This window comes from Salvia hispanica, chromosome 2 (genome assembly GCF_023119035.1).
Source record: "Salvia hispanica cultivar TCC Black 2014 chromosome 2, UniMelb_Shisp_WGS_1.0, whole genome shotgun sequence".
Taxonomy (NCBI): Eukaryota; Viridiplantae; Streptophyta; class Magnoliopsida; order Lamiales; family Lamiaceae; genus Salvia; species Salvia hispanica.
Genome location: NC_062966.1, coordinates 39,572,813 through 39,595,360, shown reverse-complemented (window position 1 = coordinate 39,595,360; position 22,548 = coordinate 39,572,813). Strand labels below are relative to the sequence as shown.

Below are 22,548 nucleotides of genomic sequence, written 5' to 3'. Positions count from 1 at the left end.
CTGTCCGCGAACAAGAGTCCGTTTTTTCATTTTAGTCCGTCCATGAATAGGAATTCCGGTTACTTTTACCATGGTAATAGGGTCTCACCTTCGACTAACTCATTTCACTCACATTTTATTTAAAACTAATACTCCCTCCGTCCCAAAGATAAGTGACTTGTATTCCTTTTTAGGGTGTCCCACTATAAGTGACCTATTTCCATTTTTAGCAAAAAGTCATCTCTCTTACTTTATTCTCCACCTACTTTATTCTCTTTTCTCTCCTCTACTTTTCCCTCTCTCATACTTTACTCTCCACTTTAACTTATTTAAATATCATTCCTTAAACACTAAATTTTTTCCACCTACTATTCTTAATATTTGGGGAAACAATCTTTCCTCAAGTGTTCATGGTGGAACTGTTGGGTGTCAATGACATATTAATGATGGTTACTCATTAAAGGACATTCTCATTCACTCAACTGTTTGATGAAATACCAAAGACCTTGATCGTCTGAATATATGATGAGGATCAATATCAACCAGCTCACTCATTTTCCTGAGATAGGAATCAATATCCATTTATTATTAATCACTATTCCCTCCGTACAAAGTTACTTGAGTCATATTCTTTTGCTTTTCGTTTTGAAAATAAAGCCTCCTCCGTTTATTTTATAGTTGAGAGCGAAACTTTTGGCCAGCGGAGTTTAAGAAATGGATGTTGAGTGTGTTGAATAAATAGATAAAATAAGTAAGAAAAAGAAAAGAGAGGAAGAATAAAGTAGAAAGTGAATAAAGTAGAGAGAAAAAGGTAAGAAAAGTAAAGTAAGAAAGAGAAAATAATGTATAATACACATCATTTTTGAACATTTTTAAATGTGAAGGTTTTATTGCAAAATAAAATTAATGTACTACAACATTTTTAACAAATGTACTTTAAGATACGTAGATTAAAAACCCAATTAATTCACTCATTTTCTTGTGATGGGAATCAATATCCATCTACGATTGAGACGTGTTTCGGATAAGTTTATGAGACCATGCTGATGAATCAAACCCTAATTTTGTAAAGATTTTTTTTATTTTTATTTTTATGACATCCGTTTCTGATAAGTTTATGAGACGATGCTGATTAATCAAACCCTAATTTTACTAAGCAGGATCCGTTTTATTTTAGTCTTTGATTCCTTTCTCGAATCATTCAATCTCAATCCCTATATATATAATATTATATGATCATTAACATTTACTACTAAACATTACTTGATCAATACATTAAGAGGAATGGCTAGTGATGCTGAAAGCACGAGCAATCGGAGGAGGGTGTCCAATCGCAAATCCGCGAAAAGGCTTCGGATGGATCAGCAGGAGCGGGAGCAGCTGCGCGAGCTGATCAGGGAAGAGGCCCGGCTGGAGGAGGAAAACGAGAAGCTGCGCCAGATGACTGAAGCCGTGACTCGGGTGTACTTCTTCGTTGAGTCCCGCAATAATGTGCTGAGGGCTCAATTGGCTGAACTCACCGACCGCCTTATATAGTCGGTTAATTCTTTGCTTCAGCATCTCTCTGAGGTGACCGGCCTCGCCATTGAGATTCCGAGCATATTTTACCGTAAAATGTGTGTTCTTATCATATTTTACCTTATCTAGTCGTTATTGTTTCTTTATCATTCCGTTTGAATAATTTTTAAGATGTTGGGAAGTTTGTTATTTAGTTTGTTAACTTTCTCTTTGGTACTAGTTATTATATTTTGTTATTTCCTAGGTTTATATCAATGAATTATTGTGTTATTGAATTATGCTCTCTCTTTGCTTCTAGGCTTTTCAAATAAATTTGATCACTACTTTGAACAATCTATTTTATCAGTTAATATGAACACAATCTTAACATATATACAGCTATACTAATTATTTCAACCACTAGATCTTCAAATCTAATGACTAGGAATTGTTCATATATTGTTGTGTATTGAAAATTAGTATCATATCCCTAATTGACAATTGTACAGTATGGGAGTCACAAAAAATATAGAATTAAAGTTAAGAAAATGGATGATTTGTTAGTGAAATTTTTAAAAGTGAATAAAGTAAAAGAGTTAATAAAGTAGAGAGAAAGTAAAAGTAAAAGTAAAGAGAATGGTCTTAAAGGAAATAGGTCGCTTATTCCTGGGGCCGTCACAAAGGAATGGGAGTCACAAAAAATATAGAATTAAAGTTAATGGATGATTTAAGATTCTTACTGAAATAGAACTTTTTATATTGATCTCTCTCAATTACTACAAAACATTTTGGAATATATTTAAGAGTGAAGATTCTACTGCAAATAAAATAGTTCATTGGTTCTAATAAAAGTAGAATTTTACTTTTGGGGAAACTTGTGTTTGATATATAAACTAGTAAGTAGTCGAGTTCAATAAATTTGTAATCTTGTGTAAAAAGCTTTTCTGAATGAGCTAGTTTTAATGGAACGACTGAAAAAAGAAAAAGAACCAATTTTATTAGGACAAACAAAAAACTTCGAGCACTACTTGTCAATTGTCAATTGTCAATGTCATCCTTCAGGAATTAGGATAAACAAATCACAGAATTTCAAATTTTAGTTAAAATTAGTACACATTAATTTTAACTGTATTTCCACATAATCTTGTGTATTGACACCAATTACTACTACTAAGATCCATTAAAATATTCGAATCCTATTTTCATAATCAGGAAAGCAAAATCTTACACTACATTTCAGCCACTATAACAAAGAATCTTTCAACTACAGCGGCCCGAATAAGAGTCTAGTTTTTTTCATTTTAGTCGCGATATCTCCTAACTGAAAAATATTTGTATATTGTCCTGTCTACCAGCTCAATAGATGGTCAAAATAAAAGGTTTATCACAAAATTATCCAGAAAACAAGCCCAAAATCGTACCATTAAGAGAAAGAATCTATTTAAATGTAACAAAATAGAAAGACTTAGTTCATTCTTAAGTTCAATCTCAGTTCATTCTTCTAATGAGCTCGTTTATGTAATCTTCACGGTTGCCAGCATCTCCACCTTCAACATAGTGGTTCCTCTTCCTCTCGAGGCCACCCAAGGGGGCCGATAGTTGGAATGGCCAGAGGAAGTTGTTAGCCTCCTTAAAGTGAGGGCCAACCGTCAGGATCTCGTGGATAAGATCTTCGATGCAGATAATGCCATGTTTGCCAAGAGTCTGTATCGTAAATCAGCATTGGTGAAGATACATTAGGGATAGTACTAATGTAGAAGCTTTTCTTCCAAGAAATGAAAATTAACAAACCTGTTCAATAATTGAGTTATCTGTCAAAGCTATGCGCTGCTTGTTGACCTTGCCGAACCCCCTCTTGTATATCAATTCTCTCACACTCTTTAAGTTGGGGTACCTGAGAGAAAGTGCAATCTAGTTGATCTGCATACTTGATAAACAAAATTGCTCGAGTGTCCACAGTATTAAGAAGTTTACCCAAAAGTGACGTATGGCTCGACCCTGTGCAGCATATTCACCGTTGCCTTGTTAACTTTTAGGAACACTCCATTAAAAATCTGTATGCACAAGTGTGAACTCAATACAATCATGGCGTGAAATAAGATCACAAGTCAAGGACATACTAAAACAAAAAAGAGGGCCAAACAAGAGAGATAAAACTCGATCAGATCAGCATACACATTAAACAGTATCAGAAAACAACAGTTCTTAGCTTTCACAGTGCGGACCATAAATTCCATGAATCACTACGGGAACTGTAAGTCTGTAACATAATATGAAGTGTCCGATTTTCAGTAAGTTCTGTCACTAAAATTTCACAAAAAGGCTATCTATCTAATTGCTAACTTTAAGAAATTGATCATAAACACCAACTAAAGGTAATAACAACCGTGAAGCCAATATCTTATAGAAATGTAAAAGAACATTAACGAGATGCGTCATCACCTGACGCAGACGGAGCAGCTGCAAAATCTTCTTTGTCGTTGGATGCATCGCATTAATACTGAACGATCAAGGCCAGAAGACATGTATGTTAGACGATATCAATCATACACGACCAATCCAACCACTCCACATAACACAACTACGTACCCACGAATACGAATGATGAACAGCAGCTTAGCTTCTGGGTTCACATAGAACCCTCCTTTCAACCTCGCCTCACGCTTCAACTGAATGAGCTCCCTTTCCTAAAGCACAACAAAACGAAACAAGTCAAGTAAGCGACCACATAGTAACATACAACACAGCACCAAGAGTCTCGTAAAGCACCTGCGCTGCGTACTCCTTGGCGTACTCCTTCGCTCGGTTGTAAATCAGCTTCCTGTTTGCCGATTTCTTTTCCTTGAGCGCCGCAACCTCCTGCTTCTTGGCCAACGCCCATTCCTCGGCTCTCTTCTGTTTCTTCAAAACAGACTCCGGAACAATCTGTCCTCCCTTCTCAGCCATCCTACACATATAGCAAAACTCAGCTCCTCACTTCTTCCAATTATAACAACAGCCAATGCATAAACAACACTTTTCTTTCGTCTTTTCCCCAATTAATAGGTCCAATATTCGATTTAGCATTTCAGCAAATAAAAATAAAGCCTTGTAAAATCAATGATCCAAACAAAACCAGAAATCATCAACATAAGCAACAGCCAATGCATAAACAACACTTTCCTTTCGTCTTTCCCCCAATTAATAGGTCCAATATTCGATTTAGCATTTATAAAATCTATGATCCAAACAAAACCAGAAATCATCAACACAAGCTACATATAAATTTCCACTTCACGATTAAAAACAGAGTGAATCACAACCTTCACAAACACACAAATCTCTATTACGAAAATACAAAATGCACAAACGGAGAAACATAAATCAATCTGTTCAGCTCAATCAATTATTCATATACACGCATTATAAATTGAAACGGACTGAGAATTACAAGAAGAGATTGAAATGAGCTTACGGTGGCGTGATTCGGTGAAGCCCGGTGGGATTGGGGGTGGGTAGGGGGAGAGAGAGAGAGTGATTTCAGCTCTTCAGCTATATTAAAACTAGGGTTACCATGTCCAACTGTTTAGCATTTGTTGGGCCTATTCACAAAATTATTTGGGCTTAGTTTGGGCTTTCATAAATAAATCCATGGCGATGAACTTCGCCGTTACGAATTCTCGGTCAAGTTCGTATGCAATAAATCGTAAAATCACTGCGGAAAATGGTTTGAAATTAGCAAAAAATTTCCCCAATCATAGCTATTTTCCATGGCGTGGCGGTTGGATCGGATTCCTATTTTTAGAGAGAGAGAGAAACAGAGGTGGAGAGAGACAGAGAGTAAAGAGAGAGATAGTGATCAGTATATGCATTGTGTTAACAATCGCAGCTCTCAGTGCGCGTTGAATCTGCTCCAATTCGAGATCGATCCGATTGAGTTTCTCCGACGCTCAATTTCGTTGTTGTTTTAATTCTGCTGAAGCGGCGGCGCCATGACCAACGGCGAAGAAGAAGACATTTTCCATGACATCGAGAGCGGCACGGCGCCCGACGATGGATCTGAGGCCGATGAAGAGTTTTCCGACCCTTTCGACATCGGCAGCACCAAAAATGCGTCTCACAATATGCTCAAGCGCTGGAGGGTAAGGCGTCGGGATGTGTTTTACGTCTGTGTGTGTGTGTGTTTAAATGCACTTGCTGTTCATCTTTAAGTATGAATCTCAACGAAGATAATCCGATTGATTCTGTGATGTTACTGTTTTAGATTGAAATTGAACGATTGATCAGCAATGAATTGTGGTTTAGTTGTGATAATGTGCGATTTTGTGGTCGAATTAGTATAAACGTGTATAGTGATCGATTCATATGCTCGTATATATGGAGTGATGATGCATTTGTTGATTGTTTGATAAAGACGGAAGGGGAAGCTATGTATTTCTGATTTGCAAGTGTTGGTCCTTTCCAGCAAGCAGCTCTTGTGCTTAATGCTTCTCGTCGCTTTCGCTACACGTTAGACTTGAAAAGGGATGAGCAGCACGAAAAGAGAAGACGGATGATTAGAGCGCATGCTCAAGTCATAAGGGTAATACAAAAATGGACTGAGCACCTGTATAAATTATTCAAATGAATAACTTCTTTAATCACTTATGTACTAGTCTTCTGGTAATTGTAGGCTGCATTGCGTTTCAAATTGGCTGGACAGCAGGCCAAAGGTATTTAATCAATTACTTCTATTGCAGTATACCTTAACTCCTACTCACCCTTCCCAAAGTTTTTGGATCATTATGTTCAACTTAATTCTGAGTTTTGTCGAAATAGTAGTGCAAGAGACAGACAACTCTAGCTTCAGGAATAGAATCTTCTAATGACTTGACTCTCCACTACACCTTACCAATACGAGTGCAAACATCTAGTGATAGATACTGCTCTGAGATGAGTCCGATATTCATACAATTTGCATTCCCAAGCTTCTATTAGGATTTGGACTTCTCCGCTCTGATTTCCTCAGTGTTGATTTTCATTGAAGTAGTGCCACTTGAAAAACTTCTGTGTAGGTTAAACAAATCTTTTTTTTGGTGATTCAGTGTTAGGCTCACCAGTCATTCCTCCATCTCCATCTGGGCCTTATGGAGTTTCACCCGATCAGCTTGCTTCAATGAACAGAGATCATAATATTGCTGCATTTGAGCAATACGGAGGGGCAAGACTACCTTTCTTCTTTACATCTATTTAGCCAGTTTCTGTGATGTGTGCCTTAGTAACTTAGATTTATGTTTTACTAATTGTTCAGGTTAAAGGCATATCAGGTCTGCTACGAACAAATTTTGAAACGGGAATTTCTGGTGATGATCATGAGTTCGCACAGAGAAGAGATGTCTTTGGGTCGAACACTTATCCTCTGAAGAAGGGAAGGACTTTCTGGGTAAAGTTCTGCATAGAATGTTACCTTTTGCTTATACATCTTGGGGAACTAAAAAAATTGTATTCAAATCTGTCTTATAACGTCGTTGCATTTAACATTGTGCAGATGTTCCTATGGGATGCCTGGCAAGATACGACTCTCATTATTCTAATAGTAGCTGCAATCGCATCGTTGGGTCTAGGAATAAAAACTGAGGTAACCAGAATACAAAAGTACCAAGTTCATTTTCACCATTCTGACTTATTTAATTTATAAGTATAATTTCCAATGAAAAGTTGAGTTATTTCATTGGTTAGAATCATTTCACATTGATAACATTTATTTATATAACATCCAGTTGAAAAAGCATTACAGTTCTACTATTGGAAATAACATCTTCAGAAGTTTGAGGTTGATACAATGTTGTGTTTTGTACTTGAATATTGCCTTCATAAAACAAACTCAAGTTCAATGCCATTTTATGTCTCTTTTAAAAATTCATCATTTCTTGCAGGGCCTTGAAGAAGGATGGTATGATGGAGGAAGCATCACCTTTGCAGTTCTTCTGGTTATTATTGTTACAGGTAAACAAAATTACTTCATATAAATTTCTTTTGAACAATGATTACCTCGGTTGAAGCATTCAACGTTTCGTACTTCCGTTCCTAGTTGTTTAAGAGCAACTTTGCTTAAGTTTACCACGAGAGAGAAACTACTTTTTGGTATCTATTATGACTAACACATATATGGTCTTTTTTCCTATTATGCATCTATTCTTCAGCAACTAGTGATTACAAGCAGTCCCTCCAGTTTCAAAATTTAAATGAGGAAAAGCGAAATATTCAAGTGGAGGTAATATTACCAATTAAACGATATAGATTTCTCCTTCAGTCCTTTATTTTTGGGTTTAGGTAAGGTGAGTGATGATAATACTCATGAAAAAAAAACTTAATAGGTGATCAGAGGAGGTCGGAGAGAGAAGGTTTCCATATATGACATTGTGGTTGGGGATGTCATACCTCTCAAAATCGGAGACCAGGTCATGAATGATTTGATGAGTTGGTTTTATCCTGCATTATCTAAAAAGTTTATTGGCATAATGCATACAGGTTCCTGCTGATGGACTAGTTACAATTTCCCATTCTCTTGCCATTGACGAATCCAGCATGACTGGAGAAAGCAAGATTGTAAGTTGGTTAGATTGTTTGCTCGTTAGTCGTTACTTTAGATTGCTGATCTAATATTTCTCACGTCTAATGTCACTACGCAGATTCAAAAAGACCAAAAAACTCCATTCTTGATGTCGGGTTGCAAGGTGGCAGATGGTGCCGGAACTATGCTGGTAACAATCTAAATTAAAACTCCGATTGACCAGAAATTCTATACAAGACACATATATATTTTCACTGTGGATATCTGTTCTATCACCTGAGTTTTTATTCTGTGCAAACACTTCCCAACACCTCAAGCTACTGGAACGCTATTTTCAGCTAATATAAATCAACCATTAGATTAATGAAGACTATATTTTGATCTATAAGATGTGTAACAACTGAATGATTTGTATTGGTCTTTTGAGTGATTAATATAACTGTGTAACTGAATTTGCAACACAAATATTATTAGACAAACACACATGTCCTTCTAATGCAACTGTTGTGATTAACACTGAAGAACCATTCTGCAAAGTTGGTAAAAGCTATCTGGACTTTGTTTCATATTCATCGATGATAATCATTTCTTCAATTACAGTGAGTACAATTTACTGTCAATCTGGTCATTTTGCATGATTTATTACATGGTTATATTTTAGGTAACTGGTGTTGGAATCAACACTGAATGGGGATTGTTGATGACTAGTATATCAGAAGATAATGGTGAAGAAACTCCTCTGCAGGTAATCAGTCGATAGTGGTCGTATAGTCATAGTTTGTCATATGACATTTATAATACTACTGCGGATCCTAATGAAATTTTACAGGTGCGTCTGAATGGTGTTACAACTTTCATCGGAATTGTTGGGCTTACAGTAGCTTTCTCTGTACTCGTTATACTCTTGGCCAGGTAATTTGGGATTTGTTTCTGGCATCTTATGACGTGGTCACATTGTAATGACAATTAATCACCCCAGATATTTCACTGGGACTTCGAAAGATCCTGATGGAACTGTTCAGTTTGTTCGTGGGAAGACCAGTCTTGGCCACACGATTGACGGAGTTATACATATCATAACTGCTGCAGTAAGTTTCCGCTCTCTGAAATGGAAACGAGAAACATTTAGAGCTTCTTTTCTGTTTATTGACTGATGTCATACTTAGGTAACAATAGTTGTTGTTGCGGTCCCAGAAGGGCTCCCTTTGGCCGTAACCTTGACGTGAGTATGAAAATATTCCCTACTTAGCATTATCTCAGGGTCCATCTCTGGTTCTAATAGAATTTATTTATTTTGCAATTGTAACAGCCTAGCATACTCCATGAAAAAAATGATGGCTGACAAGGCTTTGGTATGTAAGATTTTCTGTTGTTTCCAGGTCTCTAATTCAATCAACTATGTACATTTTTTTATATCTCCAGTAAAACTATTATACTTGATATCCAGGTGCGTAGGCTCTCGGCCTGTGAAACTATGGGATCTGCAACAACCATTTGCAGTGATAAGACTGGAACTTTGACCCTGAACCAGGTTATTTTCAATTCTGTTCCTAATCCTATCAAAAAGTGGAAAGACTGGATGCGTATTTAATCAGGTGCTTGGCACACTGCATTTTGACACAGATGACCGTAGTTGAGGCATATGTCGGGAAAAAGAAAATTGATCCTCCTGAAGATGGTTCCCAGTTGCCTGCATCAGTTTCCTCTCTGGTAGATGAGGGACTCGCTCAGAACACTTCTGGCAGTGTATTCTTGAATAAGGTACTCTTCCTTAGTGCTCAAAAGCTTGGACATATGAGTAGCAGATGTAGCATTACAAAATTGCACTTTAATGTTGCATGAAAAAATATTCTTGCCATCTCATCAAATTAGCTAACATCCATGATTTCACAAGCTTTTGAGCTTGTATAATGTTACGTACTCATCTTTTTCATTTGTGTATTTTTAAGCTTGGTGAAGTTGAGGTGTCTGGATCTCCAACTGAGAAAGCCATTCTTCAGTGGGGTGTCAAGGTACTTCCTCCCCGTGCTCTATTATCTACTCTTCAGTTACCATCTCGACTTTGTCATCACCTTTATTTCCTTACCTTTTCAGTTGGGAATGAAGTTTGACACTGTGAAATCTGAATCCATAATTCTCCATGTCGCTCCTTTTAATTCTACCAAAAAACGAGGGGGTGTTGCAGTTAGAGGACGGGTAAGTGATCCATACTAGACACTTGTGGCAATTCTGTGCAAGTCCTGTTTTTATTCTTTAACAATAATTTGATGTCTGTGTATTAACGAGCATAGCCTGAGCTTCGTTAAAGGTCAGAATCCATGAAAATCATAGAAAATAGATGAAATATTTGAGCAATATGTCAAAAAAGCCTATGCTGTTCATTCTTCCAAAAATATATTTGTGAAAGATTTTCTTCTTGACTCGGCAGACTGGATCCCAAGTTCATGTGCATTGGAAGGGAGCGGCTGAGATTATCTTAGCTTCCTGTTCACAGTGCATTGATGTAAATGGTTCTGTGAAACCAATTGCTAACGATATGGTAGGTATTCAGTACATGACCTTCTAGTTCTATTGTTACCCGAGATTAAAAATTACCTACAATCTTAACAGATGTGTGTAACACCTTTCTTATTCAGGAATTTCTTAAAGATGCTATTAATAATATGGCCGAAAAAAGCTTGCGGTGTGTTGCTGTTGCTTACAAAACATTTGAAGCAAATACGGTTCCAACAGATCAAGAACAGCTGGCACAGTGGACTTTACCAGCAGATGATCTTGTTTTGCTGGCTATTGTTGGTATTAAGGTAGCTAACTCTCACTATCCTGTTTCTATAGCAGTCAGTTCTGTTTTCCTTTCAGAATGTTTGCTATGATAAACATTTATGTGTAACTTCATAGAGACTGCTGAATGTTACCAACAATTTGTTTCAGCACAATAGTAGTTTTGCTTATTGTGCAAACTTTCTAATATTATCAAATACAAGCCTCTTATGTACTTTTGTACTTAAACAGTGGTATTCATCAAATTTTTTATGTAGGATCCTTGTCGACCAGGTGTCAGAGAAGCAGTGGAACTATGCACACATGCTGGCGTTAAGGTATCAATTTTGATTGTTACAACATTCCTAAAGAAGAGCTTTTACTCCATATAAATACTTCATTTGCTTAACAAAGATAAAATAAAGCATGATTTGCTAGAAGGCATCACTGGTTTTATGATATCGTTAAGGGATAATGCAGTTTACTTTTGTTGTTTTTCTGATATAAAAGGAGAACATGACGTGATTGTCAATTATTAGGTGCGCATGGTAACTGGAGACAATATTCAGACAGCAAAAGCAATTGCGCAGGAGTGTGGTATCCTTTCATCAAATGCAGACACTGGTGAACCCTACGTTATGGAAGGGAAAAGATTCCGCGAGATGTCTGAGAAAGATAGAGAACAAGCTGCAAATTTTATTGTTGTATGTTTTATCAAGCAGACCTCCCTATTTTGTTAGCAAGCTATGCCTTATATGAATGCCGAATAAGTGTTACGTTTCATGATGAACAGGTTATGGCACGGTCTTCTCCGACTGACAAGCTTTTGCTAGTTCAGACACTGCGTAAGCTAGGGGAAGTTGTTGCTGTAACAGGAGACGGAACTAATGATGCCCCTGCACTCAATGAGGTTTGATGAGATTTCATATGCTTTTCGTAACCTTTAAAAGATACCTCCGTGCATTTATCAAGCTTGTTAGTGTTATGATGAAATAAATAAGTTTAAGTGATAGATAAATTGCCAGTTATGGTATTTTATTTTGACATCAATTACTCATTACTTATTTTCTCTATTCGTAGGCTGATATAGGTCTTTCCATGGGTATACAAGGAACGGAAGTTGCAAAAGAAAACTCAGACATCATTATATTGGACGACAATTTCGCTTCAGTTGTAAAGGTTGTTCGATGGGGACGCTCTGTGTATGCAAATATCCAAAAATTCATCCAGTTCCAGCTCACTGTAAATGTTGCCGCTTTGACAATTAATGTCGTTGCTGCAGTTACTTCGGGCCATGTTCCTCTGAATACAGTGCAGGTGCCGTATCTCTCTTACACCCCGGGTTATTTGTTGATGTCTATGATATTATAGCAGCATAGACTCTTTAGATCCTTAAATAGAAGATGTAAACAGAATCTTCGAGCAACTTATCTACGGTTTTTACAAGATTGAATGTACTTGTGTTAACGTTGCAGCTTCTCTGGGTTAACCTCATCATGGATACTCTGGGAGCTTTGGCACTGGCTACTGAACCGCCGACTGATCATCTTATGGACAGATCTCCAGTTGGTCGAAGGTACGAATTATCAACCCCGCGTAGTTTAGTTCTCAATAATATGTCATCCATTGCGTAAATTTAGTTCAGATCAACTGTATGTCCTTAAAAGATAACATGCAAAGTATCTTTACTCAATAATGTAGAACTGCTAAAATGTTAGAAAATATATTCTGTACATTTCCCTTTGTAGCTTTTACAACAGCATAAACTATAACTGCTTCGGATTTGAGTAGTAAACGTGTTGAGAATACGATCCATTGCTTACATGTTCACACGTCGTTCAGGGAATCACTAGTAACAAATATCATGTGGAGGAACTTAGTTATCCAGGTATACTTTATTTTCCAGTAAATTGGCTTTTGTTCTGTTTTTTAAGGGAAAAAAAAAAAGAACTCTAGATAAACAACTCATTGTACCTTTTTCTGGTGCAGGCTGTATATCAAGTAGCAGTACTCCTTGTTCTCAACTTCGAGGGGCTAACTCTACTCAAACTGAAGAATGACACCATAGAGCATGCTAACATGGTGAAAAACACCGTGGTGTTCAACGCGTTCGTTCTATGCCAAGTAAGTGCAATCCAATTGAAGTGAATGAATCCGAGAAACTTAGAAAAAGAGCCATGTTGGGATAGAATTACCTGAACAAATCTTCCATTCACCTGTCGATATACAGATTTTCAACGAGTTTAATGCTCGGAAGCCAGACGAACTCAATGTTTTCAGTGGTGTGACCAAAAACCACCTCTTCACTGGAATAGTTGGATCTACATTTATACTACAAGTGAGTGCATGGTTTGGTTTATAGTTTGAAATTCTAGTTTGATTTCCATTTTCTGGTAACTAAGTTCTTTTTTTTTTATGAACTAGATAATCATAATCAATTTCCTTGGGAAGTTCACCTCAACAGTGAAGCTTAATATCCCACAGTGGCTGATATGTTTTGTTATAGGCATTATCAGGTTTGTCCATTCCTCTAGGCGGGCTCGTTTGGTAGCGATATTAAAACCAAGACTAAAATTCTTCTTTCTTGCAGCTGGCCTCTGGCTGTAGTCGGTAAATTTATCCCGGTTCCAAAAACGCCCCTCGGAAAAGTTTTCATCAAGCCATATCAACACTGCATTGCTGCTCGTAAAACACAACGTAATAATACCTAATGTCGCCATTACCTTTTCCGATTCATAAACACTCTCCGTCCATATTTCTTCGAATTTATGGTTTGAGTGTGATTATCAGCTGCAACGTTACAAAATCGACACAATTATATATTGTTGTTTCAAATAAGTGTACTATTGTGGCATGCTGGTTAAGGGACTCTCCATTTATTGATATTCTATTTAGTGACAAATATATATTCCATCTATATAGATGTAATTTATATGTATAGGGATCAAGGGTGTACTTAAAAAATACTCCCCCCGTTCCGGATAATTCATCCCAGTTTTCCATTTCAATCCGTCCCACATAATTTGTAAAAACTACAATGCAACATACTTTTGTAGAAGTTGTAGATGGATTTTGGCGGATTGCATGGTAGTTTTAGGCATATTGCATTGTATACATAAAGATGTTTAATTTGCATTATATATATAGACGAATTCTACTTATATATAGTTTATTTAGCATTGCAGTCAATTTATGTTTATAATGCAAAACTCAACAATATAGAATACAATTTTCTTATAACTATAATGCAATATGCGGAAATTCATCTACAATTTCCACAATGTATATTGCATGGTAGTGTTTAGAGCATCCACAATGTAACGGATGTCCCGGCAAACATCCCAACGGACATCCCAAAAACACCTCCTGACACGTCATAAGGATCTCCCACTGCATTGTCACCTCATAAGGACATCCCTCTGCACAATGGCGGACATCCCCAATGACATCCCGACGGACTTCCACAATAATAAAAATTCACAAATTCACCAAATTAAACAATTTACGGAATTAAAATTTCGACACGAATACGGGAAAAATGCAACGATTTTATTTTTATAAAAAAGCATACATATTTAAATTAAAAAAATACTCCCTCCGTTCCAGATAATTTGGACACTTTAACCAGGCACGGGTTTTAAGAAATCTAATGGAACGTGAGTTGAAAAAGTTGGTGGGATGTGGGTCTTACTTTTAAAGTATTAGCTTTATAATAAAATGTGAGTAGGAATGAGTTAGTGGAATATGAGGTTCACTACCAAAAAATGGTAAAAGTGAAGTGGGACAAATTATGTGGGACAGATCGAAATGAAATACTGGGTCGAATTATCCTGGGACGGAGGGAGTACATAGTTACCAAAAAAAAAAAACCATCCCAAACCAAAAAACGATTCAAACAAATTACATATTATGCCTTAAAACTCTATAGTTTGCCGCTATGCCTTAAATTACATGTCCGGGGGCGCGGAGTGCCCCTGGCCCGACAGTATGATATGCTTTTGTTTTAGGCCTTTATTTTCTACGATAATTCATGCATTAGAGTTTTTTAAAAATCATATTTTTTTAGTTTGCAACGAGCCGTATACATAGAGTTTGCAACGAGCCGTATATATAGAGTTTAAAAAAAAATTTAAAAATGGGACGTCCGCCGGGAACTCGCACGTCATGGCGGACATCGCGATGGACGTCCTCCGAAATCCGCAGAACTCCGGTGTCCTCAACGCACGTCCGCGTCCCCGGTCGTTGCCTAATGGCGGACGTCCCGAGCGGACATCCGGCACGCCGGTTGGACGTCCGCCGCGTCATAGCGGATGCTCTTACAATGTTGTGTATGTTGTTACTCTAATTAAGGATGTGCCTTAGTGCTCCTCTGTATGTATATTCGTCCAGCCAATGTTAATATTATGAACATATATGAAAGTTAAGTATAATCACACTTATTAAATGAATATATCAAATATGGATGCGACATTTTTTTAGAAAAGAGAATTTAACATATTAAGATGTTTCTTCAAACAAAATAGTTAAAACGTCTTTAGGTATTAAATTTACGCCCACGAAGTTTGAAAACCTAGGCAACACGATTACAAGCTATGGGGATTAAATTAAAATCGATGATGTGAACTCTTCTTACGACTACCAAGATATCATTCTCAATCAAGTCAGATATATTATGCTTACATGTTATGAATTATTGTTGTGCACGTACAAGAGAAATAAGAAAAGAAAAAAATTACTAATTGAAGTTCATTGAATACTAAATTAGTCTAAGAAATCCTTAAAGAAAATGAAAATAAATTTCGGACTAATTCTCAAGGTAAAACTAAGCTAGCTCTATACTCAACAAGCACGTAGTTGATGGATTGGCGCGCGATGATGTTGCGTGCACGATAATCATACACGAAATTCCCCCACAGTCCGTCGGGAATAAACACACAAGAAGCCATCAGGAGGGGGACTCGAGTGAAGGAGGTTACTTCCACATTTTTGACATAATTCCAACTTAATTCGCTTCCTTCAAATCTTGACTCATAAATCTCCACGGTCGAAGTACCTCCAACAAGAGGACTAATCACATTAGTTAGAACAATGTTCAGAAACGAGTGCTCATCTTCTACAAAAACCTGACTAAAAGCAACAGGGTTAGGGTCAGGTTCTGGCAATGTGATTTTCCGAAACACTTCATTCTTCATATCAAAGCTCAGTATAATCCTTACATCATAAACACCTACATAGTGAGCACTCCAGTAAGCAAAGTGGCTATTCTTACACCGCGACACTATGGGTGAAACATGGTAGATTCTTAGATCATTAAAAACTCCATCGGCCAATTGCTCCCAAGCATTCGTCCTTTTCCTGTACATTTTGGCGTGGATGCAACTATACGCGTTGCACGAATACAGCTGCACAACTTTGTAATCTTCGTGATCTTCATCAAAACCAATTGCAACCTCGCGCCAAGATACTCCTCCTATTTCACAAGAGGGGGTTGCGAGCGGAAGAATCTCGAGTCGGCCTAGAAAAGGGTTGCATATGGCTAAGGGCGCGTTGAGTTTCAAATTGCAGTAGATGCATATTAGACCCTTAACTGGCTGAGATATCCTAACTTGGCCCTTGGTATCTCCGTAGGGTAAATCGAACTCGTTGAAGTGGTCGGATTCATACGACATTAATGACTTCCCGTTGTGTTGGAGCCCTATGGAGAGTTTGTTAGTATATCGTATATCTGTATTGGGCAAACTAAATTGTAGATGTACCGTATCATCTGATATGTAGTTGTGATTTGTTGTAATGTATTAAGAGTTATAGGTGACAATTGAGGTTGTTCGATTATAGAATGATGAAAAGGGTAGATAGGGATGGTCTAAAAGTTTGCAGTTGGCACCAAATCTTAATGATTAAAATTTGATTACATTATTAAAACTTGTTACTATAATAATGATGCAAAACGTATAGAGAAACTGACTGAAAGAAGAAGAAATCAGAGAAATCCTAGTTCAATGAAAATGATTCTGGATTAATTTATGGCCACTTTTATACTTAATTAGTCCCCCACAAGGTTGAGAAGGTAAAATATTTTAGGAGAGTCTCATAATTTATTTTGGACAAAAAATATGTGACATTTGATCTTTTTGTTGGTCATGATGCTTTTGAATTTTATGTATATTTTAATATATATTTCTAGATTTTTTGATACTTATTTGTGATTGATTCTTTTTAGTAGAGATTGAAAAGTATAATTGACGGGTGTTTTGAGTGCAATTTTTATATTTATAACTTATTTGATTATTTGAGTTTATATTGGTATAATGGCGAGGGGCGAGCTCATCGTCTGCCGTAGTGAGCGGGACGTCCGCCCACGCCCGTCCCGAGTGCCCCTGCGATGGGCTCGCCCCTCGCGTTGACGTCCGACCGGACGTCCGCCACTGTGGCGAAGGTCGGACGTCCGACATTTTAAATTTTTTTTTTTTTAATAAACTCTATAAATAGGGCTCCTCCAACTTCATTTCATTCACACCACTTGTGTTGACAAGTTTCTCTCTCTATAACCTCATTTTTCAACTATCTATAATGGCGAGTAGAATGCGCGGGTGGTGTTGGCGGAGGCGCTAGTGATAGTGATGGTTTTAGCGATGATGAATTGGATCTCGCTGTGCAAGAGGCGATTGATCGACGGCTCCGGCAGAGGCAGCAGCGGCGGCGGCCGTACCTTGGCCGATCCATCGCCGACGGCATGCACCCCTGTGACCACATTGCGCCGCACATATTCGGTTGTATGAGGACTACTTTGCCCGCAGCCGCGTTTTGGGGATGCCTTATTCCGCCGACGTTTTCGGATGCATCGTCCTCTCGGTTTATGCATATCGTTGGTGCATTAGAGAGGAGGTACGAGTTTTTCAGGATCGGTGGAGGATGTTGGCTGGCAAACCCGGACACACGCCAATACAGAAGTGTACGGCCGCAATCAGGCAACTGGCGTACGGAGGGCCGGCCGACATGTTCGACGAGTACCTCCACATTGGGGAATCTTCCGCCTGTCCAAAGTGTCTCGTTGGAATTTTGCGCGGGCGTTAGAGCGATATTCGGGGATCAGTATCTTCGACGGCCCGAGCCCCGAAGAGCCAGCGGCCGTCGATTAATATGCACGGGTCTCGTGCACGGGTTCCCCGGGATGTTGGGCAGCATCGATCGATATGCAGTGCTGAGTGGAGGAACTGCCGCGCCACCTGGAAGGCGATACACACTTCCCGCTTCAAAGCCAAGCATCCCACGATGATCCTTGAAGCTGTAGCCAAGTGTAATATATTTTAAATTTAAATAATTATTAATTAAATTAAAGGGTATTAATGTCAAATCATATATGTAGTAATTATAACTAACTACTTTTCTCTCTTCAAAATCATCTCAAATCTTTAAATTTACGTAACTCTCTCAATTTAAATTATTTTTTCGCAAAAAAATATATCAAATTAAAAATAATTTAATAAGGATTCCAACGAGATCTCAATTGCATATGTTCCGATGTTCGGGTGATGAAATTTGATAAATTATATTTCAATTTTCGTACATGTTGATAAGCAGCTTTTATCAACAAATACAACAAAAAATCTCAATATATTGTAGACAAAATCTCAATATTATGCATGTCTCAATAAAAATGTGTTGATATTTTCTTGTCCTTGTATTGATATTCTAATGTCATATTGTTGATATTTGTAATACACAATGTTGATATAAAAAAACACCTACGAAAATTATCATATGATAACATAATGACGATATTACTCTTTTGTTGATATTTTGTCTATTATTTATTGAGATTTGTGAGCTTTAATCTTATCCACTCATTTTAAATCCACTCATTTTAAAATCCAAGGATGGAGATTTAGTCTTAATTTTGGATTAGGGTGCTAAAAGCATTTGATTATATGAGTTTATATTGGTATACTAAATTATTGTTATTGAATACATTTGGGATTTTTATTATTTGCTATATAATGTTATTGTTTCTTATGTGAATTTACAGCTTTGATTTAGTGCAAATAACAAAAACAGTTCAATCGTGCATCGCACGGGTGTGACACTCGTATTATTAAGTACAAAATCGACACCAAGTGTGCCATGTTAAGTGTCACTGTTTCAAATAAGTGTATTAGAGTCATTTCCTTTTTTAGTAAAAGTCAACACATTTCTTCCCACCTACTTTACTCTCTCTTACTTTATTCTCTCTACATCTCTCTACCTTTTTCATTTCCTACTTTATTCTTCATTTACTTAACTCTAACACAACTTTTTCTTAATTCACTGCAAATATATATTCCATATATATAGATGGTATATATTTGTATATTTCATCCCATCACTGTAGCGGGTAGCTGATATCCGGTGGGTATCGAGTCGGGATGGAAATTAACCGTTATCCGCTACCCGTTTCGCTACCCATTGTATGAAAATAGCAATTGGATCACTCAATACGAAAGTTAAGTATCAATCACACTTATTTAAATGAATATATCAAACATGGATGTGACATTAGTTACATTTAATTATGCAATGTATGAATAAATCAAGTGTCTCTTTTAACTATTACTACATCACAACAAAACGCCTCTGCAACCTACCAAAAACCGCAAAACGAGAGAAGTTTCAAGTGAAATACATTTTGCAAAACAAACCTTTTCCCCAACTTGGTATCTTGGAAAATTGCCCATAGCTTGATCCTAGCAAAAACATGAGTATGCAAAGTGGTTCTTTTTTGTCACGTACGATGATACGAATTCTTCCGGAGCTGCAGTTGGGGTAGAAATATCCGCAGGCACAAGTATCTGCGTCTTGCCGGAAGCTATTCTCTTTCCGGCAACATTGGCATAAAAGAGCCCGGATATCGCCGGAACAAAAACATCACTCTCCGAGCAAATGTAGTAATCTATCACCTTCTCGAATTCAGTAGTGTCCGAGTTCAGGAACTTTTCTTTGTTCTCCATGGGCATTATGGACTCCTACATCAGTTTAAAGAGAAAGAAAAGTAATGTACTATCAAAATGTGTATCTAGATCAAGAATCAAATGAGCTTCTTTCAGATGAAATTCATACCTTTGTATAAGTTTTTGGGAAGAAGTCCTTCAGAGCATCGAGGCTGCTATGCCATTTCGTTTGGGTCACGTACACCGTGGTATCCTTCTCAAAGCCCAGCTTCCTCAAAAAGAAAGCTATATCTTGTGGACTGTAGCAACTTTTGGATCCAGAGCCACCATTCTTGTGACAACCCTTTTTCTCAAGTATATCGACCCTCAAGTCAATCGCCACGAACTGTCCGTTTGACTTCTTACTGAGGGTCTTGAGGCGGTCGATCATGGAGTCAACAACTTCACGAACTTCTGTCTGAGGCTCCAGCGTCCCAAACATGGCTAAACACGCAACAGAGTTTGTGTCGGTCCTCTCTTTATCTTTTTTCATGTTAACTGATGGGAAGTAGGTTACGAGCCTTATGTTTCCCTTGGTTTTGAAAACTGTTTCGATATTGTCAGCGATGTATTCTTCAGTAACGCGATTAGGGACCTTCACTACTGCAAGATTACGAGCTGATATCTTAGGCTGAGATTTGACAACTTTGACCACTCCATCAAGGCTTGTAACGAATTTATCAACATCATAGACATCATCGAAGTTCCTGAAAGATACGAACACTGTACTAAGTCAATATTCAGATTCCAGCTAGTATTACTTTTTAACATCTTCCAAGCATGCAACAGTTTACAACGAAACTATTTGTGCTTCATCATCTTACCTTCTATCACCTGGTTCACTTCCTCTAATATCCGGGATCACAAGTGTCGCTCGTAGTTGTCTTGCAACAACTACAGCATCAGCAATCTGATGAAGATGATAACCAGAAATGAGCAAGCAATTGAAAAGAAGAAATGAAGCATTTTTGATAGAGAAGCTGCAGAATCCCCCAAATTTGCAAATCATGAAGCATTTAATACGGATGCTAATATGCAAATTGATCCTGATAAATCTATATCTAGGATAATGGTATTCCTTTTCAAATATAGAAGCTGACTCCTCAACATGAGTGCCAAGAAGCTTATTGTAAAGGTTAACTGATGCATTTATTGAGTGGGTTGGAAAGTTCAAATTTTTTTTGGAATTTGATTAATATCAACTTGGATTAGCCCCATCCCAATCAAGAAACAAAATAAAGACTACAACAATGTCTACGGCTAAGTATACGAAGCTACCTGAGAAACATGGTATTCTGGGCCGTTAGTGAGCGAGAAGGTGACATACCCTAGTGATTCATCGGCCTCCTCTGTTACCAAAACATCAAGTAAGACACATTCACAAAAAGGTTCCAAATCTTTCAGAAATCTAATGAGCTTACCAAAAACCTCCTTCTTCCAACACGGCTTCAACGTCACACCATCCTCCTTCCAAGGCCCATCCACTCCTTTTGCAACACTAGCAATCGTATGCTCCACGGCCTTGCTCGTATCATGAACAGCCGGCTGTGCAAAGAGTAAAATCAGCAAAAGGACATACATTTTCATCAAAATGCAAAACAAAAACTATAAAAGGAAAAGCATCATTTCCACAATTCCAATTTTCAACTCCTCTGTTTGATAGTACTTCCTTCTCAAGTGCACCACCACATAGCAAAATCAAAGTCAATGATGATCTGTATCTCCCTAAATCGAGACAAAATCGAAAAATCTACAGATTCATCAATCACTCCAAATGCACATCACAAATCAATTCACATCAGATCAAATCAACATACAAAACACATCCACACCAAACCACTCAATTCACCACAGAAATCTGCAAACCATTCCAAATCACAAATCTCTAATCATCAAAACACCTCAAATCCAATCCACACACAAATCACCTAACTAGCTAGCTCACGCCATTGCAACGATAAATCAAGCAATCAAATCAAACAGCAGCTCAACTACGATCACAATTGACCACAGAAATCCACACCAAACCACTCAATTCACCACAGAAATCTGCAATACATTCCAAATCACGAATCTCTAATCATCAAAACACCTCAATCCAATCCACTAGCTAGCTCACGCCATTGCAACGATAAATCAAGCAATCAAATCAAACAGCAGCTCAACTACGATCACAATTGACCACAGAAATCCACACCAAACCACTCAATTCACCACAGAAATCTGCAATACATTCCAAATCACGAATCTCTAATCATCAAAACACCTCAAATCCAATCCACACACAAATCACCTAACTAGCTAGCTCACGCCATTGCAACGATAAATCAAGCAATCAAATCAAACTGTAACACTCAACTACGATCACAATTGGCAGTCAAAATCACACCTGAACCGCGTCGAAATGGTCGCGCTTGATCATGTCGCCGAGCATTACAAACATAGTCACCGTCAGCACCCCCGCCAGCACCTGCCTCGGATCCACGCCCATTGCTTTCAGATCTCAGCTTCTCTCTCTCCCCCAATAGCTATGAAACAGAAAGAGAGCTGAGCTGCAGCAGCGTGTCTTTATCCTTTTTGGCGCTTATCGATGGTTTAATCGTCTTCTTCTGCCTCTGTTTATATTTAAAACTACAATTATATCAATGCGAATTATGCGATAAAACATTATTTATTTGAATAATCACTGTATTTATAGATTTATACGCGCAGTGGCACCTCCAGTGTGTGTACTTTTTTTTTCCCACTGAAAAAGACCACCGACAGTTCTCCGAAAAAGATTGGTCTCCATAATCTCAGCATTAGTATCTCTTTTTT

At 37.7% G+C, this 22,548-nt stretch overlaps 4 protein-coding genes across 5 annotated transcripts; 1 reads left to right on the top strand and 3 right to left on the bottom strand.

Annotated features, from left to right (window-relative positions):
- Nucleotides 1–2,840: 2,840 nt before the first annotated feature.
- LOC125203365 (60S ribosomal protein L7-4-like) lies at nucleotides 2,841–5,045 on the bottom strand. 2 transcript variants are annotated; one of them, XM_048101695.1, is made up of 7 exons: nucleotides 4,931–5,045; nucleotides 4,246–4,423; nucleotides 4,066–4,163; nucleotides 3,919–3,976; nucleotides 3,451–3,530; nucleotides 3,268–3,370; nucleotides 2,841–3,180 (listed from the first exon to the last, which is right to left on the bottom strand). In XM_048101695.1, exons 2-7 carry the CDS (start codon nucleotides 4,420–4,422, stop codon nucleotides 2,965–2,967), a joined length of 732 nt encoding a protein of 243 aa, XP_047957652.1. In that variant the 5' UTR covers nucleotide 4,423; nucleotides 4,931–5,045; the 3' UTR covers nucleotides 2,841–2,964. The 2 variants fall into 2 exon arrangements, with proteins under 2 accessions (XP_047957652.1, XP_047957651.1); XM_048101694.1 differs by lacking the exon at nucleotides 4,931–5,045 and adding an exon at nucleotides 4,907–4,924.
- Nucleotides 5,046–5,360: 315 nt separating this feature from the next.
- Nucleotides 5,361–13,776, top strand: LOC125205895 (calcium-transporting ATPase 9, plasma membrane-type-like). Its single transcript, XM_048105073.1, has 32 exons — nucleotides 5,361–5,597; nucleotides 5,921–6,037; nucleotides 6,128–6,167; nucleotides 6,540–6,655; nucleotides 6,746–6,877; nucleotides 6,983–7,072; nucleotides 7,371–7,440; nucleotides 7,638–7,708; nucleotides 7,812–7,895; nucleotides 7,966–8,043; nucleotides 8,127–8,198; nucleotides 8,670–8,753; nucleotides 8,838–8,920; nucleotides 8,988–9,096; nucleotides 9,175–9,230; nucleotides 9,318–9,360; nucleotides 9,456–9,539; nucleotides 9,632–9,769; nucleotides 9,958–10,020; nucleotides 10,103–10,204; nucleotides 10,437–10,547; nucleotides 10,645–10,812; nucleotides 11,047–11,106; nucleotides 11,308–11,472; nucleotides 11,562–11,678; nucleotides 11,849–12,085; nucleotides 12,244–12,344; nucleotides 12,611–12,656; nucleotides 12,758–12,892; nucleotides 12,999–13,106; nucleotides 13,193–13,284; nucleotides 13,359–13,776. Exons 1-32 carry the CDS (start codon nucleotides 5,448–5,450, stop codon nucleotides 13,477–13,479), a joined length of 3,243 nt encoding a protein of 1,080 aa, XP_047961030.1. The 5' UTR covers nucleotides 5,361–5,447; the 3' UTR covers nucleotides 13,480–13,776.
- Nucleotides 13,777–15,579: 1,803 nt separating this feature from the next.
- On the bottom strand, nucleotides 15,580–16,437 carry LOC125207044. Its single transcript, XM_048106252.1, has one exon. It carries the CDS (start codon nucleotides 16,435–16,437, stop codon nucleotides 15,580–15,582), a length of 858 nt encoding a protein of 285 aa, XP_047962209.1.
- A 2,811-nt stretch (nucleotides 16,438–19,248) lies between these two features.
- Nucleotides 19,249–22,330, bottom strand: LOC125204055 (protein MANNAN SYNTHESIS-RELATED 2-like). The gene is made up of 6 exons (XM_048102594.1): nucleotides 22,121–22,330; nucleotides 21,153–21,276; nucleotides 21,010–21,080; nucleotides 20,556–20,641; nucleotides 19,862–20,438; nucleotides 19,249–19,767 (listed from the first exon to the last, which is right to left on the bottom strand). Exons 1-6 carry the CDS (start codon nucleotides 22,220–22,222, stop codon nucleotides 19,489–19,491), a joined length of 1,239 nt encoding a protein of 412 aa, XP_047958551.1. The 5' UTR covers nucleotides 22,223–22,330; the 3' UTR covers nucleotides 19,249–19,488.
- Nucleotides 22,331–22,548: the final 218 nt, after the last annotated feature.